Here is a 17325-nt window from a genome sequence, read left to right as displayed (position 1 = left end):
CTCCGAAACGTGCTCCTTCCAAGCCGTCATTTTTCGCACTGCAGATCCACAGCAATGCCACCAGACCTATAGTGCCGGAGGACAACACAGATCTGGCGGCTCCGCTGCAGAGCCACAGGCGCCCTATCGGCCACAGCGGTCGCTGATGCGCGGTGAGCCGTGGATTCCCCTGCCGACCTAAGCCCTCCCTACCCGGGCAGCGCTCAGCCAATTGTGCGCCGCCCCCTAGGAACTCTCGGTCACGGTCAGCTGTGACATAGCCTGGATTCGAACCAGCGATCTCCAGGCTATAGGGCACATCCTGCGAGGAGCGCCTTTACTGGATGCGCCACTCGGGAGCCCCCGAAATTAAATCATTTGTGACATTTGACCACAGAAAATAAACTGAGGCACTAAAATAACTCATGTTTTCTTTAATGACTGTTTCCTGATAATGACGTACACAATTGCAAAGCCCTTTTTCTTGTTTTAATAAAAATGAAAATTGTTAGTAGTACTAATAGATCAATAATAAAGAGTATGATGTTAGCCTAGTAAAGGTAAGTGGCAAGTTTATTTTTAAACAGATTAGAGTAGTGATTACCCCAAACATGCCAATTCTAAAAAAAGAAAAAAGCACAGGCCCTCGTTATGTGACTTTCCCTACCTACATTGGAATAGTGATACATTCCTCAGAGTATATGGGAAAAAAGCAAGAAGATATTTTCAATGGGTACAGTGCCAGCTGTCATCTTTTAAACACACCTGTTTACACACATTATTTTGATCCACTAGTTTCAGCTGTGTGGATGGTAAAGCCATTTGAACTTGCTCAAAAACCACATTGGAAACAAAATTTTTTATTATTATTATTAATTTCTTAGCTGACGTCCTTATCCAGGGCGACTTACAATTGTTACAAGATACCACATTATTTGTACATACAATTACCCATTTATACAGTTGGGTTTTTACTGGAGCAATCTAGGTAAAGTACCTTGCTCAAGGGTACAACAGCAGTGTCCCCACCAGGGATTGAACCCACGACCCTCCGGTCAAGAGTCCAGAGCCCTAACCACTACTCCACACTGCTGCTTAAACACATTTAAGATCGCAGTATATTTAAGCTTGCACTATTCAGCAGCAGTACAATGTGTATGGTCTTTTACGATCAAGTAGCATAAAGCTCCAGATCTTTCTGCATTTTCAGTTAACACCATTTGCATGTTACCAAGCAGAAAGCGATATTGCTCATGCTTTTGTATGCATGCCACAGTAAGCCTCTTATGTAGTACAAGTATTATGTCAAACAGTAATTGTACATCACAGCTTAACGTGCTTCAGGAAGCACATTTGTTTGCAACATAGTATTGGTATTCTTTTAATATATGTTTGCTAAGCATCCAAAATGCAATATAGTGCAAGTATTACTATGTAATAATGTGGCTTATTATTACAATGCATGTAACATTCTTAAGATCGTAAGTCATAACTTTGGGAATTTTAATTTAATAGTTTTAGTTACAAATGATCTGTTTGTAGCCTTTGCTTTAAATATTAAATTTCAGAAATATTACTGCAGAATTTTATTAAGTGTTAAATGCAATCTGCTTTTACAGGCTTGGTAATGTCAGTTGACCTCTATTGAGCTGAACAGCTGGCCACCTTGTAATCTGCCCAACCATTAAGCAAATAAAGCATTTGCCATGTTATTTGTCCTTATTTACTGAATATTTCTGGGTTATGTTGGAGTAAGAACATTTCTAAAAACAGATGTCCCAGAAATACAGTATGCCTTTTCTGTATCTAAAAAAAAAAAACATCGATATTATAAGTATGATTTATTAAAGGATGTAAACAAGGCCTAGATTTTATGTTGGAAGTAAAATTTGAAGAAATGTCATAATATTCAGCGCCTCAGTACCTTAAACTTAATTTCGGACACTTATTGATACTTTGATATCTTGTTGGTACCCAATTTCTTTTCACTAGGTGAGACAAGAAATATCAGTTGACAAGGCCTTGTGTAGTTAAGAATCATAATTCATCCAAAAAGGTATATGTGCTATAGAATGTGAGGCACAAGGCTGAGAAAAAAAAACAGCACTGACTGCAACAGCAGGCATGGCTAGAAAGAAAAAAAAAACGATTAGCATCAGCACAAAAATTCAGTGTAAATAAAATGTCTGTTTAGATACTGCACGCTTGCTAAAGCATGCCTGGAACTCTGTCAGTCAGCAAATAATGCAACGTTGCTTCAAAAAAGCTGGGATTTCAGTAGTTGAAGAGGCGAGTGCTGACGAAAATACAATCGAAACTGAAACTCTGACAACATCAGAGTTTGCACAAAAAGATCGTCCAGATGGGTGTCAGAGTTCTTCGCTGAAAACAATTTGCAGTAATGTAGCCTACCTGTACTGTACGTTTCTGCACTTGCATTACTTTTTTGCACTTATTTTATTACATTCATAGGTTTTAATTAATCTTTTTTATTAGTGCAATGAGTGTCTTAATAAAGATTTTTAACCGCATACACGCTTGTTTATTTTGATTACTGTACTGGTGATTGGGGGACATTTTGAATGTCAGGTTATTGTGTGGATGTTTATACCATCCATCGCTTACTGCGGGTGAATCACGTCAACACAAACGCACCCGTTCTAAGCGGTGGCGACTACTAAAATCGTAACTTCACAACAGCAAGGTTTGCTTGGTTTCCTAGAGCTTCTAAATTGTTACTACTACTACTAATAATAATAATAATTTCACCTTGGCAGGAAGTCTATGAACAGAACTGATAAGTGTCTTTTTTTTAACAACGTCAAAGACACTGACCTTCTGTAGCTTCAAATTGGTTAAGTATTATACATTTTCTACAGGCCCTTTTCACAGTCAGCAAACAAGTTTATAAGTAAATAGTTCACCAGTACACAGTTTACCTCAATTCATTTGTTATTTAAATATACATGCAAGTGTTCATTCGCATTTACTTCTGTATAAAATGTGTCCACTTGGCAGCCATATAAATCCCTGGTAACATACTTAAAATATAAAATGTTATTGCTTCCATAGTAATCTACTTTATGGTCACAATCTTGGTGTGGTGCAAACCATACTTGAAGGAAATATCTTTTGAATAGTTGTTTAATGCAAGTATCACTTGAAAGTGAAACGATACCATATATGTATTTACAGTATTGCACTACTAAATAAGTCAACTCATTTAATTGAAATTAAAGCAATAAATCAAAGTAGAACGCTAAATTTGAGGGATTAAAAGTGTTACCTAAATTAAGTTTTGATATACCAAAAAAGGGGGAAAAAAGTCATGGTTAAAGGAAATTGATGTAAACATTTCCCACAATTTTGAGTCTATTCTTTTTGCTCAAGCAGTGCTCCAGAATCTCTCGTGTGGAAAGAAATGACTCTGTATTCATAATATAATCCTTCACCAAACTATCCCCGGAGAATGACTTTTTACCCTTTTTGGTCTGGACACTATCCAAAAGTGCTCCTCTGATTTCCTTTGGCTTTCCAGGCAGTCCAAACACAATGAAAAGTCCCACACAGTCTTGTCCGACCAGTGAACAAAATTCCTCTAGTTTCTCAAACCTGTCCTTGTTTGTATACAGCACATCCAACGTGGCAGTCTCTTTTCCATTTCTACAGGGCTGCTCTGACTGACCGCTCTCGTTCACTGCCAAATCTGACAGCTGACACGTTTGAACAGTAAACTGGAGCCTGATATTTTTGTCAGGCCCAAAAATTGTCCATATCCAGTCCACTCCAAACAGTAGAGACTGTTGTTTTGTCATCTTGCTTGTGGTAATGTGCTCCTCCACACCTTTCTCCATGCAGAAAGAGATAAAATTGACAAGAAAAATCTCATTAAGCGTGTCTGTGCTGGGCTGCAGTTTGCTCTGTGGATCTTCGAACCCCAAGTACTCTCTCAGCCTTTGAGATGCATGCACTACACCTTGGCTGAAAACATCACATAGGACATCAGGCTTGCTGTCCTGGACCGGCTCCGGAGACTGCACCTGTCCCATATTTGGAAATAAAATGTTGGAAATCTAGTTTAAAATAGGATCTGTGCTTTTTCAGTAAATGTTCAGCATCTCCAGCATAACTATGTTGGCAAGAGTAGACAAGAGCAGAAAAAACAGAAAGACTCTTCAGCACCTGATGCAACCAGCTTTCACCTGCTAAGACAGCATTGTAATACTGGTCCTTCCTGAATATAGTGCTCTGGGGTGTGGTCCTGCTTTGTAATAGTAGCAAAGAATGCTAATCACTACCTGTTAGGCGTGTCAGATAACATTGAACCAGAATGTTATCGAGTTTGTGCTTAAAAAATGTAGTTAAATAATATCTCAAAAAGACATGCTGTGCCACAATGTGCAAGTAGGATTTTCTACAAGTTCATTAAGGTATATTTATTATGTTAAAAGGAAGAAAACTCAGGTAATTTGGAAGACATTGAAGATGACTATTCTTGCTACAGATACATCAGAGGAAGAATTCTCAGTTCTGTCACCTTAGTGACCAGGACGCTCTGCCTGAAACAATGCTTAAAAATGAATTAAATCATATACAGTATTAACAATACACAAACTGGGTGGATACAGATTTTTTTCTAAATGGAGTTTCAATTTATACATACAATTATGTCTACTACAGTATTAACCTTTACCAGGAAATCATTGTGTTTTGATCAGCAATTGTTAATAGTTATGTAAACCAAGGCAGGCAAACTTACCACCTGCAGCAAGAAAAAACAAAAAAAAACAAGTTGGTTACAGATTACTCAGACTCTGGTTATTGCTCACACTCCTGCCCCCCTATTTTTTAGTACATTCAATGTTTTACCTTATCAGTTCCAGTTAAATTCTACTTTTAAAAAAGAGCTTATAGAATAAGTAGTGGGGTTCTGAAAAATATGGAGTTATACGTGTTCCTGCAACTGTTGAAATAATGTATCTATAATTTTTCTTTTCATGTGAACATCCTGACAACTTTTTACACTTTAGTTTGTTTCAAAGCTCTTTTCAAAATGTCTGCTCTAGTGCACTGGGGTTTGAAATCTGCATGAAGAGCAATTAAATAAAACAAACAAACAAACAAAAAAAACCACATCATAGCTTGTTATTTCTGTGTTACCTGTTTGACAATGTGGGCAATAATCCTTACACTAGCAGTGCACTAGAGCAAATCTTTTGAAGAGAACCTTAAACTTATATGTGCAAAAAGTTGTCAGGATGTTAATGAAAAGAAAAACTACAGGTATGTTATTTAAACAGTTGTAACAACACGTGGGGACGTGCAATGCTATATTTTTCGGAACCCTGCTATTTACTCTTTAAATGCAACTTTAATCTTGTAATCAAATTTAGGATTAGATATTGTCACTGTCGTTCATTTATATAAAACCATAGCACTATATATCTATTGCATTACTGAAGCGGTCAAAAATATTGGGAATTCATTAGCTGCATAGCTATAATATTCTTTTACAATGTCTTCATCCTCATTTTTCCCCACTGTGATCTTTCAGCAGCGTTGAAGACTTAAAATCTGTTTCTTAAAACACATAGGAGGTAGCTACATAATTCCAGTAAACTTACTTACCAAATATGAATTACTGTCACGTATATGATTTTATTTTAAAGTGAAGGCAACTTTCTCCCTCAGAAGCATATATAATTTAAACTAAAAGCCTAAAGAGCAAGACAGATATGTAGAAAAGTTGTTTTGTTTCACAAAATACCACTACTACAAAAATACATTTAAAAAATACCATTTAAAAATAAAAATAAAACATTTTTTGTGGATCTTTTTAATGGAAAACATTTATCAAGTGATGGTAATTCATATTATATATTTTACCCTATGTGCTTTTAGTATTATTGAACATAAACAGACGGTTTCCAACTACTGTATATTCAGACCACCTTAACTGGGATCTCAAGAGACCTTGCCGAATAAAGAAACACAAAAGACAGCCTACTGTCAAATTGTTGATGCCCTCAGAAAAAGCTCCAATTTGCCTGACAGTTCCTTCGGAGTCTTCCATCTGAATAATGACGACAAGTAATATTTACTTGTTACAGGCAAAACAAATTGATGTCAATTATCCCAAAACATCTAAAAGACAGTCCACTGGCCTAAAAGCAATGCAATTAAACAAAATAATACATGTTCAAAAAAATCTTCATTCATTTAACAAACATTTATGAATTGGTTCAATTTTTACCAATAAATGTTGTACCAAATGTGAAGACAGTACCTCAAAGTGTGCTGTCTTTTTCATTGATTTGGCCAGAGTTTGAAACGTTTTTATTTACTGTGCAGTACACATTAGTGTAATGGAAGTTGACCTTGAGAAGCAGTCATGTACCGAGCACAAAGTCAATCGATTTCACTATACCGTAGAAGGTTTTGGACATTTTACATAATTATATTTTATCTCATATTTATCAATGCAAATTTTACAGTCACCAATAGTGCTGGGACAAAGACGGGATTTTCATGTTCAGATATTCGCTCATAATTTAAATATTTGTTCATTTTTAAAAAGTAATAAAAGACATTTTATTGCTCAGAACGCAGGCACAGACAGCAAAGCAGCAGGGGCAGGGGGTGTGGCCCCTGTGTGTGCTTTTATTTTACAGCTAGACGTTATACTATGTAACATGTTAAAGTAAAAAGAAAAAAAATATCCCAGGAGTAAAGAATACGTTGTGTAGGCCTTACTTTACCCCAGTGAATTAACTACAAAACAAAGGATGCCAAACAGCAGTTCAAGTTAAACGTTGCTTTGTTTATTCCCAAAATAAATAGTACATAAAGTTGAAACCACATTTTATTTATTTTTTACTTTTTTTTTCATTCCTTGCCATTGCCGTTTCTTCACAGTAAACAGTGGCCATCGACACATTTTCATAAACTAATAACATGAGGTTTATTTGTGCCTTTTTGTAGGTGAACAAGCAAACGAAAACTGAAATTTAACTTATACACTTCAAATAAAACAAACGTCGAAATGGCGTTGTAAAACGAAGGGAGAAAAAAACACTGTTCCACATAAAGTCTCAACAAAAAAATTATATACAATCTATATAAAGATCACTACACAACATTTCCAGCAAGTTGGGCACTGTTTAAGCAAGGCATTTCAGAATGACGTGCTTGCCTTTTTTCTGTCCGATGAGATTCTGACTTGCTCTAAAGCAGCACAACGCTCACATTAAATCTCACATCGCAGCCATTCCATAACACGGTGATTTGTCCACTGGGCAATCTCTGTTGGTGTTATGTTGTTAAGGAGGCCATAATAAGAAGAGGTTACCTTACGTAAAAGGTACAAAATAAATTGTTTAAAGCTGTCTACAAAGAAATGTTGATCCAGAAGATCTTTCTAAACAAATCAGTAAGAGTAAAGATAATGGGAAAGCTTTATTTGATAAATATTTCAGGGACATATTGTTGTTGCCTCATTTAATAATTATTTAAAGTAAATTAAAGAAAAACATGTTGTAACTTCTAACAAACTGAGAAACCCAATGAATACCCCAATGCATTCAAAATGTAAAAAGAACAGATTGCAATAGCATCATTGACATAGTCCTACCTCATCGGAGGGCCGTCTGCGTAAACAGTTGGGCTCAAAGTTATTGATGCGCAGGACCTGAATGGCTTTCTTGATACTAAGGTGATGTAGAACACTTCCAACTTTTTTTGGGGCAGAAATAGGCGAAATCAGTTTCCAAGGTCAAGTGACCCCACCAGTTAAAACATTTAGGATCAAATAAGTTCAGCTTTGCATGTGTTCTTTAACACTAGAAGCCCCACGGCAGTCATTCTGACGGTTTGAGGTTTTCAAATTTAAATTACTCTGTGTATCTGAAAGTTATGTGGCTGTGCGTTTATGACTTTTCCTAAATACATGTACTAAATACCCTGACAGCTTTTCAAAGGCTAATCCTGCCCACCTAGAACCACCAAAGCAGTCATTTTGACTGCCTTTTACAATACATGTTTTTATTTTGAATATAACCTACAATATTCTATTATTTTAATATATACAAGCCTGTTGTTATCTCTACTGGACCTGGCACATTTCAATTCAAAATGATTAGATTTTCTTTTATATTATAGGCAACTGCTTTAGCAAATCTGCTTTCAAATGACATGCAAACAATGTACTGCTTTTGATAAAAAGGTTAAAGACACAGCATTTTCTATACTCTGTATCCCTATATACTGGAACTTACAACAGTCATGTAATGATGCATTCTCCCATCTACTCTTCCTTCATCAAACTGAGTCTTGTACTGGGGTAGTCCAATATCATCCAACCACCCTAAACATATAAGAACATAAGAAAGTTTACAAACAAGAGGAGGCCATTTGACCCATCTTGCTCGTTTGGTTGTTAGTAGCTTATTGATCCCAGAATCTCATCAAGCAACTTCTTGAAGGATCCCAGGGTGTCAGCTTCAACAACATTACTGGGGAGTTGGTTCCAGAACCTAACAATTCTCTGTGTAAAAAAGTGCCTCCTATTTTCTGAGAACAAGAGTTTAAGGAGAAAAGGGGACTTGAGACAATAAGATAACAATTTGTATTAATTTATAATAATTTGCAATGGAAATGTAATTTGAAACACCAGTTAGGTTTGCTGCTATATTTAATATTTTGAAAAACCATTAAAATTAAAAATCCACCTTCGAATAAGAGCATACATAAACACGTTAGAATGTCCCATGCATATAGCGGCTTACTCGTGACCCAGTTGAAATCAAGTCTTCCTTTGCGGTCATCTTCCTCTGAGCCAAGGGCTTGCAAGGCCAACTGCAGCTTCTTCCTGTGAAGAGGCTGTTTAATTCCAAGCTCCTATGAAGGAAGGGACGTTTATTTTGTTATTTTAAAACTTTAGAATCTTGTTTACTTTACTTAGAATGGTGAGAATAAAAATGAGATTTTCAAACATTTCCAAAGAGACTAATAATAAAACAGAAACTAAGATCCGGATTCTACTAAGTTTCACAGCTCCTTAGTGCTATCCATTAGACTAGTGCGTCATTGCAACTGTTGCCAACACATAAATGAACATGTATATAGTTAATGTTTTTTATTAATTATTATTATTATTATTATTATTATTATTATTATTATTATTATTATTATTATTATTATTTTAAAACAAATGCTCTTAAGTGAAAATGTAAATTTGTCAAAATAAATACTGATGTAAATCTAATCTAACCAGTTATTGCAACAAACTGGAGGGTCAAACATATTTTCCAATAGAGCACAGCCAAAGTAAATGGATTGCACCACTTTATTGAGCCATCTAGTATCTATGGAACTGGAAAAGAACATAGAAGCACATCAATGAAAAATACACACAAATGCATTGTGGTCAGAAAACCCTTTATAATAAATTATTTAAAAAGCAGAAATATTTTAGCATAACTGTATACAAGTTCTTACTTTAACTGGGACCCACTGAAGCCCTTCCACCTTCTTTACTGGGTTCAATCCAAGCCAAAGGGTGATCGTCTTGTAATTTAGAGCAAAGACAAAAATGTTTCCTCCTCTTCAACAGCATTACTCACCCTCTCAAGGTCCTGCTGTGAAGCCTGCAGTAGAGTCTGTCCTGACATGATCCACCGTTTGGCAAAATTCACATTTAAACCCAGGCCCTGTTCCTGTAGCCAGTTACACACTTGCTCCTTTGTCCACTTTGCAAACGGCATATCTAATTCGCTGTTTGAAAAAATGAATAAACAAACACACTAAATGTTATTTATCCCCAAAAGCCTAAAATGAATACCGACAATCTGTTCACTAATCTGCTTGGTAATTCGGGGCAATATTATATTTGTTGTTCTCTACTAAGGGTTGAAAGGACTTTATATTATAATTTTCTTTATAATCAGAAAGTACTCAAAACGGGACTGACAACTAGGATTCTGCAGGTGTAAATAATACAAGGTGGATTCAGATACAGAACAATTATTAATGTAAATACTGGAGCAACAAAACAAAAAACATAAAAAAGGTAACAGAAAGATGAAAATATAAGAAAGGATATCTGGAGCTACTCTACTTAACCTTAAACCTATTCTTAAGTACACTATTTTAATATTACTTTACTTATTCAAATATTAACTTCACACCAAGCAGCTGCTAACAAGGTCACATTATTCTGCCACCACTCCTTTCAGTGTTATCACTACACCACGTGGACAACTAATCCACCTGTAATGCAAACTGTGCCATAAACTTAAACATTCAAATCTTCTGTTTAACTGTAATAAAAACAGCATTGCCGATATAATAACGCTTGACTGCTGTATTTTACCAGCACTGAAATATTTATCTTCAGTAACATCTTTGTCCGTTTTGATTTACTGTATCGTACCTGTTAGCATGCTGTAGGTCCTGAGACCAGCGAGCCTGGGGCATGCAGTTGCTCTCACGCCACCTCTTTTAAATTCTGTGTCAGACATATCATCAGGGTTAAATGTTGTTGACTGGCTTCTTTTAAGCCTGGGAATGAAAGAAAAAAAATCCTTTACTACCTCCAGTAGTAACGTATACCCAAACTACAGAGGCCAGTAAGAGTATACATTATTGAAATTACAGCGCACAATACTAAACATTTATTAATGTTTCAGACAAACAAATATCTGTTACATGAAATTAAGCAGTATTACAATGCTAATACCCCATTTACAAAAAATATATATTTTATTGTCATATTACATTAAACAGACTTTTTTTTCTTTAATATCTGCCAAGTTTATTATTTCCTGTATTTTAATCAATTTCCATACACTACAGAAAAGAATGTGGCCCTAATTATGGTTACTGCTGTTTAAGAACAGGTTTTCATCAAATTCACAGAAACATACTTTCCAAACAATTTCTTGATTCCTCTGGCTTTTTTCTTGGAGTCTGGGGAAGAAGGTGATGTTTGGGAGCCGTCGGCCTCTGCAGACCTATGAGGCATTCTTGCCAGATCTATGTGTTCAGAGCCTTCTTTTTCTGTCTCTGCTATACATAAATACAGAACATCCATCAGCAAAAACTTTTTTTTGCCTCTTATATGACCCCATTCAGTGCTGGTTTAAGTGGTGCACAGATTTGCCTATATGTCAAACGCTTTAGCCCGTACTGTTCCATCTACTCTTTATTTATTTATTTATTTATATATTTTTTAAAATCCTCTTTTCAAATGCTATACCATTTGTGCCATACAAGTACTATAAACCAAACAAAATAGGATGTCTTAAATATATTCAGAAACATCCATTATGGATAAATCCCAGCTCTGAATGCAGTCTAATGACAGTTAATAACTAAAATGTTTGTAACCGTTGTTAGTTTGCAGGACACCAGGACCAAGGAATGTGGCAATGAACAATGGTTTCTACCCAGGAACTTGTAAGGATGGAAGCTATTGCGAACCACTAATCCCAAAGCGGTTTCTGCTTAGTTTCACATCTACGGTCAAGTGGGAACAGGGCAGCAGCACATGCCATTTTGCAATGAATAATGAACAACTGGATTTGTTTGTTAATAACATGCATTAGCACTGCCACAACAGCTTTAGAAAGAAAAAAAAAATAATGATGAATGTGATTATCCTTGAAATGACAAAGCATGTTCAATGATTAGAGGACCTGGTCTGAAATTCTGCCTGAGTTAACGTTAGCAATTTTCTAGATAACAAATAAAAGATAAGGCTGTCTAGCTCCAAGGTTTTGTCCAAAAGAACACTAAAAAAAGTATATATATATATATATATATATATATATATATATATATATATATATATATATATATAAATTAAACAGTTTAAAGAGTTTTGTTATCACTAGGTACAGTAATTCTTCTTCCCGGCGATCGAGAATTGTTTAGCTAAACCGCTCTAAACCATTTCCCATTCATTCTCTATGGTAGTGCTAAACCACTACGGATGTAATACTGCTGCCGCCGCTACGTGGTTTTGGCGCTGTTGTGCAGGTCTGTGCCTAAACAAGAGCTCCCGCCTCGAGCTCTCCAGAGTGAGTACAGTGAGTGAGATATCAACAACATAACGTGCTCGCGGAGCGAGGAGTGAAATAGGTGAGAGTGCGGTTATTTTTTGTTTATTATTGTTGTTGTTGTATGAGTAAGTAAACGTAAAAAGGAGCTATTCCAACTATATTTATATAGAGAATAAAAAAAATATATAAAGATTTAAATATCCTTAATTTCTGTATACTGCAGTTTAACCTCCTCTGAAAAACACTATCTATAAAACATATTCTATATACATTTTATATTATTAAACATCATTCTTCTATAAACATCACAACTTTCTCACGTAGCTCGGAGTGACAGGTAAGAATGGGTTTATTGTTGTTTTTGTTAATTATTGTAAGAGTGAGTAAATGTCATAAAGGAGCTATTCGAACTATATTATATAAAACTAATATTGTTTCCAAATACCGTTAATGTGGATTGAATGCGGTTATAACTGATTTTATATTATTATTATTTGTTTGCTTAGCAGGTGCCTTATCCAGGTTGACTTACAGTTGCAACTGTAATTGCAATACTTTACAATAAGTTAAGTGCAAACTTGAGAATTATTGTATTTCTTGTTCTTATTGTATGACTTATATTGTAACACTTGAATGTATTTGTATTTGCTTGCGATTGTAAGTCGCCCTGGATAAGGGCGTCTGCTAAGAAATAAATAATAATAATAATAATAATAATAATAATAATAATAATAATAATAATAATAATAATAATAAGTATAACCATGTAAATATCGTTTAAAAAGCATTACAGACAGTGTAGTTAACTGAAAGTTTTAAAGTGTAAATATAGTTACAAGTAAAAGCAAATATAGCCTGTGCAGATAAAAAGAAGTGCCAATCAGACAAGTGGATGAACAAAACAAATATTTGCTGGCTAGCTTTTCTGTTTGTTTGATTTATAGTAAGTTCATAACCAGTGTGAAGAGAGTTTCTTAATGTACAAGACATGTCATCTCACACGAGGACCACAAAGCAAAGCTCAACAGTTCAGGCTAAGCAAACAGCGCAATGATATCTCTTATTTATACAAGAGACAGAATAACTTACACAACTTATATAGTAAACTACGTCATGCTGTTTCTGTTTTTTCCTTTTATCTACCAGCAAGTCCATCTCCAGGGTTGGGGTTAGAGTTATGTTTAGGAATATCTGAAGAAATTCATGTTATGTCTGTTAATGTACTGGCCACACATTTTTTTATTTATTATTTTAACCTGTTTGTTTTTATCAAAATTTAAAAAAGAAAACAAACCAGAAAAAGAAAAAAATAAAAGTCAATCAATATCAGATCCAGAAGATTAATTCTAAGTAGTTGATAAAATAAATAAAAAAGGGTGAAAAAGAATAATATATATATATATATATATATATATATATATATATATATATATATATATATATATATATATATATATATATCCAAAAATATATAGTGACATATAAGTGGAAGTATAAAAATAATGGACCTTAATTAACCACTCTTCAAATTTAATCAGTTTCAATCTTTCCTTTCAACTTTTAGATTACTCAGTATTTATATGTAGCATTATATATTTTAATTCAAAAAATGAAATATAGATATTTAGTATCAAAGGAGACCACATCACAAAGAATCATATCAGTAACACAAAGGAGTTGGGGAAAATTAAACAGTGACAAACAATAAAAATAAAAAATCACACGAAAAAAAATATCAAAAAGTGTTCACACCAAAAAAAAAATATATATAAATGTTACTACTAAGCTCAAAATATCAAATATAATCAAAGTGATAAAAAAACAGTGAGAAAAAAGAAAGGGGATAAAGGAAATGTGAAGGGAATTATTAACTGACAGAATCCATATAATCCATCTCCTCTCAGGAAATCTGTTTTTCATTTAAACCTAGCTTTTCTATTTGTTTGATTTATAATAAGTTCATAACCAGCGTGAAGAGAGTTTCTTAATGTACAAGACATGTCATCTCACACGAGGACCACAAAGCAAAGCTCAAGGGTTCAGGCTAAGCAAACAGCGCAATGATATCTCTGTTTCTGTTTTTTTCCTTTCATCTACCAGCAAGTCCATCTCCACCACCCCTGCCTCAGGTGTCTACTGGAAAGATTATTGAGCCATGGTGAACAGCTCCTGCAATGATCCAAACATTGTGCTTCATCCAACAACCAAGCAGCACATATCTAGGTATGTGATACACCTGGCAAAGATGAAAAACACACAACAACTCATCCATCAACACCAGTCCTGAAAAGCTCCAGGAGACTCAGCTGCTGTGGCATAAATTAACTGAAGGCAGTGCCACTGTACAGGTCCCAGTGGTAACCGTGTCACCTGCAGCTGTCAACCCACCTGCACTGCTGTTAACACCTACTCCTCCATCCACTGCCTTAACATCCGAGTCAATTGAAAAAACCGTGCAAGAAATTATGGACAGACAACATCAGCAGCAACAGCAGTTCAAGAAAACCAAAGAAGGGACCATCAGGTACTTTTACTGCTCTACAAAAGTGTTGAGATGCCACAAAGCAAAGATCAGAGCAGAAAAAGAGGTCTGGCTGACTGTGCAGGTTCTGCAGATTGGCATTAAAACAGGGACCAAACAGAAAAATACATCTATTGTCCTGCCAGGATGTTTAACCTTTACAAAGATCATGGGGTGACACAGGACATGACCTGGTCTGAACTCCAAGCATGGAAAAGCGGAGATGGCAGAGCGAAAAGGGAAAATAAAATTGGTTGGACAAAATAGTACTATAAATACAGTTGTTGCTTGGACAACATATACAAAATAGGACTGTAAATACAGTTGTTGCTTGGAAATATCAAAACACTACTGTAGGCTGTTATTTGGACAACAGAAAAAAAAACTACTGTAAATATAGTTGTTGTTTGGACAACATATACAATATAGGACTGCAAGTGTTGCAGGTGTGCTTTAGCACCTTATTACTGATTTATTTGTATTATTTTTGTTTGCGTATTATTACTTATTTTACTTTAATCATGATATGATTTTGTATATTCACGCTGCACTATTATTTATAGCACTGCTGTGTTCAGCAGACACCCCTCCCTCTAGAGCTGTTGCAGCCTGTTTGAGTCCAAACTGCTTTGGGACACTGAGAAGGGGGATTCTGGATATTTGTATTGTTTTAAACAGTTATTATTCTGTTCATTCTTGTTGCTGTTTATATATAGCTGTACTACTTCTGTTGGTACTGCTAACATTGCTGCTATTGATACAACTATAATTTTGAATTCCATTGCTATAGTTACTGTTACCTTTGCTGCTATTAAATTAGCTATTACTTTTATTGTTAATTGTATATGCAGGGATGGAAATAAGACTCCTAATGCATAGCAGTTTGGTCCATTTCAGGTTTTACTAACTGCAGGCCCTTGTATAAACTGTACTGAAGAAGCTGGAAAAAAAAGTCTGCAGGTCAGAAAACCTGAAATGACTCCTACTGCTATACAATGGGAGTCTTATTTCCACCCCTGCTTATGTGCTTAGCCAATTTAATAGTGTGTTTTTGCATAGTTAAATTTGATTGCTTTTAGTAGTTTTAGAATACAATTCATTGTATTCTAAAAATTAATTGTACAATTAATAATTAAACCTCCTTTTGATAATTACTTTGTCTGGCTTCCTTGTCTGCATTACCAAGGTGTTGTTACCCCAGAATCTCAAACTTATAACTTATCCCAGTAACACACACAACATAAATATAGTTGCTGCTTGGACATATCAAAATACTGTATTGTAAATATATATTTAGTTTACATTTAAATCTATTAATGTTACACATGGTTTCTTCTTTAACTCATAATAATAAGCATTATAGTTTAACCAGCTTGGTTGTTGTAAAATTATAATGTATTCATTTAAAAGTAAAAGCATGTGCTCACTCATTCACAGATAGATTTACAAAAAAAGTACAAATGGAGATTCTACGGAAGTGACTGGAAAGTTCTTGAATTTGCAGGTTTGTTTATTTGAGGTCACACAGAGATAGTGATCAAGTGGGAACTCTTTCAAGTGTTTTCAGAAAAAAGGATTCTGGCATTTTTATGTTTTACAAAAGCAGACTCTGAAAAGTTGACTGATTGTCTACAAATATTCCATAAACTCTCACAGGTTATTCCACGTTGACCAACCGTGTAACTAGATATATAAATAATATGCAATATGTGTGTGTGTGTCATATATATATATATATATATATATATATATATATATATATATATATATATATATATATATATTAATGCATTATGTTGTTGCTTTTAATATGTTATGTATTTTGATTAATGTTTTATACTGTAAGTAGCTTAATTTGCATAAAAAATATCTTAATGATTTCTAGATAATTACATTTCAGTATTATAGTCTCTAAGTGTGCTGAGTTATGCCAGTCTCTGCAGTGCTTCCAGTATTACTGTTATTATTATTATTATCATATGGGTTAAACTTATGATAATACTATAAAATGTAATATATACAAGATAAGCTAGGTAACAGAAATATAATTGTAAGTCGCCCTGGATAAGGGTGTCTGCTAAGAAAGAAATAATAATAATAATAATAATAATAATAATAATAATAATAATAATAATAATAATAATAATAATAATAATAATAATATGTTGTGCAGCAAAAAGTTAAATAGTTAACAATAAAGGAGTGTTTATTCCAGTCTACTAGTGCTAATGAGGTGTAATGCCCAGGGACAAAAAAAAAAAAAAAACCCTGAAAACAGGCTTCTGCAGTTGGATTCTCTGTTACACCTATTCTCGACTGGCCCCCGCGATCGCCAAGGGAATTCTTTACTAAATGGCGTCAAAATATGTGGTTCTGAAATTGGACTAAATCCAGCGTATCCTTCGTATGTAGAGCATAGGGCTCCTTGTTCAACGGGACAGTTTGGAACAGTTCAGGCTTTTTAACTCAAATCGCAATGCACTCTGGTAAGTGTAGCCCTGCAATGCATTCTGGTAAGTGTAGCCCTACAATGCACTCTGGTAAGTGTAGCCCTGCAATGCATTCTGGTAAGTGTAGCCCTACAATGCACTCTGGTAAGTGTAGCCCTGCAATGCATTCTGGTAAGTGTAGCCCTGCAATGCACTCTGGTAAGTGTAGTCCTGCAATGCATTCTGGTTAATGTAGCCCTGCAATGCTTTCTGGTAAGTGTAGTCCTGCATGGCTATATTTATTTATTTTTATTTATTTATTTCTTAGCAGACGTCC

The 17325-nt window shown here is 34.8% G+C and overlaps 2 protein-coding genes across 2 annotated transcripts; both read right to left on the bottom strand.

Moving 5' to 3' along the window:
- Positions 1-863: 863 nt before the first annotated feature.
- On the bottom strand, positions 864-4587 carry LOC117424127 (rab15 effector protein-like). Its single transcript, XM_034040226.3, has one exon. The coding sequence runs from the start codon at positions 4026-4028 to the stop codon at positions 3312-3314; it is 717 nt and encodes a 238-aa protein (XP_033896117.1). The 5' UTR covers positions 4029-4587; the 3' UTR covers positions 864-3311.
- A 3624-nt stretch (positions 4588-8211) lies between these two features.
- LOC117424202 (liprin-beta-1-like) lies at positions 8212-9749 on the bottom strand. The gene is made up of 3 exons (XM_034040352.1): positions 9600-9749; positions 8763-8874; positions 8212-8341 (listed from the first exon to the last, which is right to left on the bottom strand). Exons 1-3 carry the CDS (start codon positions 9738-9740, stop codon positions 8235-8237), a joined length of 360 nt encoding a protein of 119 aa, XP_033896243.1. The 5' UTR covers positions 9741-9749; the 3' UTR covers positions 8212-8234.
- Between the last annotated feature and the right edge of the window lie 7576 nt (positions 9750-17325).

Source organism: Acipenser ruthenus, chromosome 19 (assembly GCF_902713425.1).
Source record: "Acipenser ruthenus chromosome 19, fAciRut3.2 maternal haplotype, whole genome shotgun sequence".
NCBI lineage: Eukaryota > Metazoa > Chordata > Actinopteri > Acipenseriformes > Acipenseridae > Acipenser > Acipenser ruthenus.
This window is presented reverse-complemented; position numbering and strand designations above follow the sequence as displayed.

Excerpts from the sequence above, each read along its gene's own strand:
- LOC117424127 (XM_034040226.3), bottom strand. The coding sequence starts at position 4,028 with ATGGGACAGGTGCAGTCTCCGGAGCCGGTCCAGGACAGCAAGCCTGAT.
- LOC117424202 (XM_034040352.1), bottom strand. The coding sequence starts at position 9,740 with ATGCCGTTTGCAAAGTGGACAAAGGAGCAAGTGTGTAACTGGCTACAG. Across the intron at positions 8,875-9,599 it reads CACAGCAGGACCTTGAGAGG|GAGCTTGGAATTAAACAGCC; the intron begins GTGAGTAATGCT and ends CTTCCTTCATAG. Across the intron at positions 8,342-8,762 it reads TGATTTCAACTGGGTCACGA|GGTGGTTGGATGATATTGGA; the intron begins GTAAGCCGCTAT and ends TTATATGTTTAG.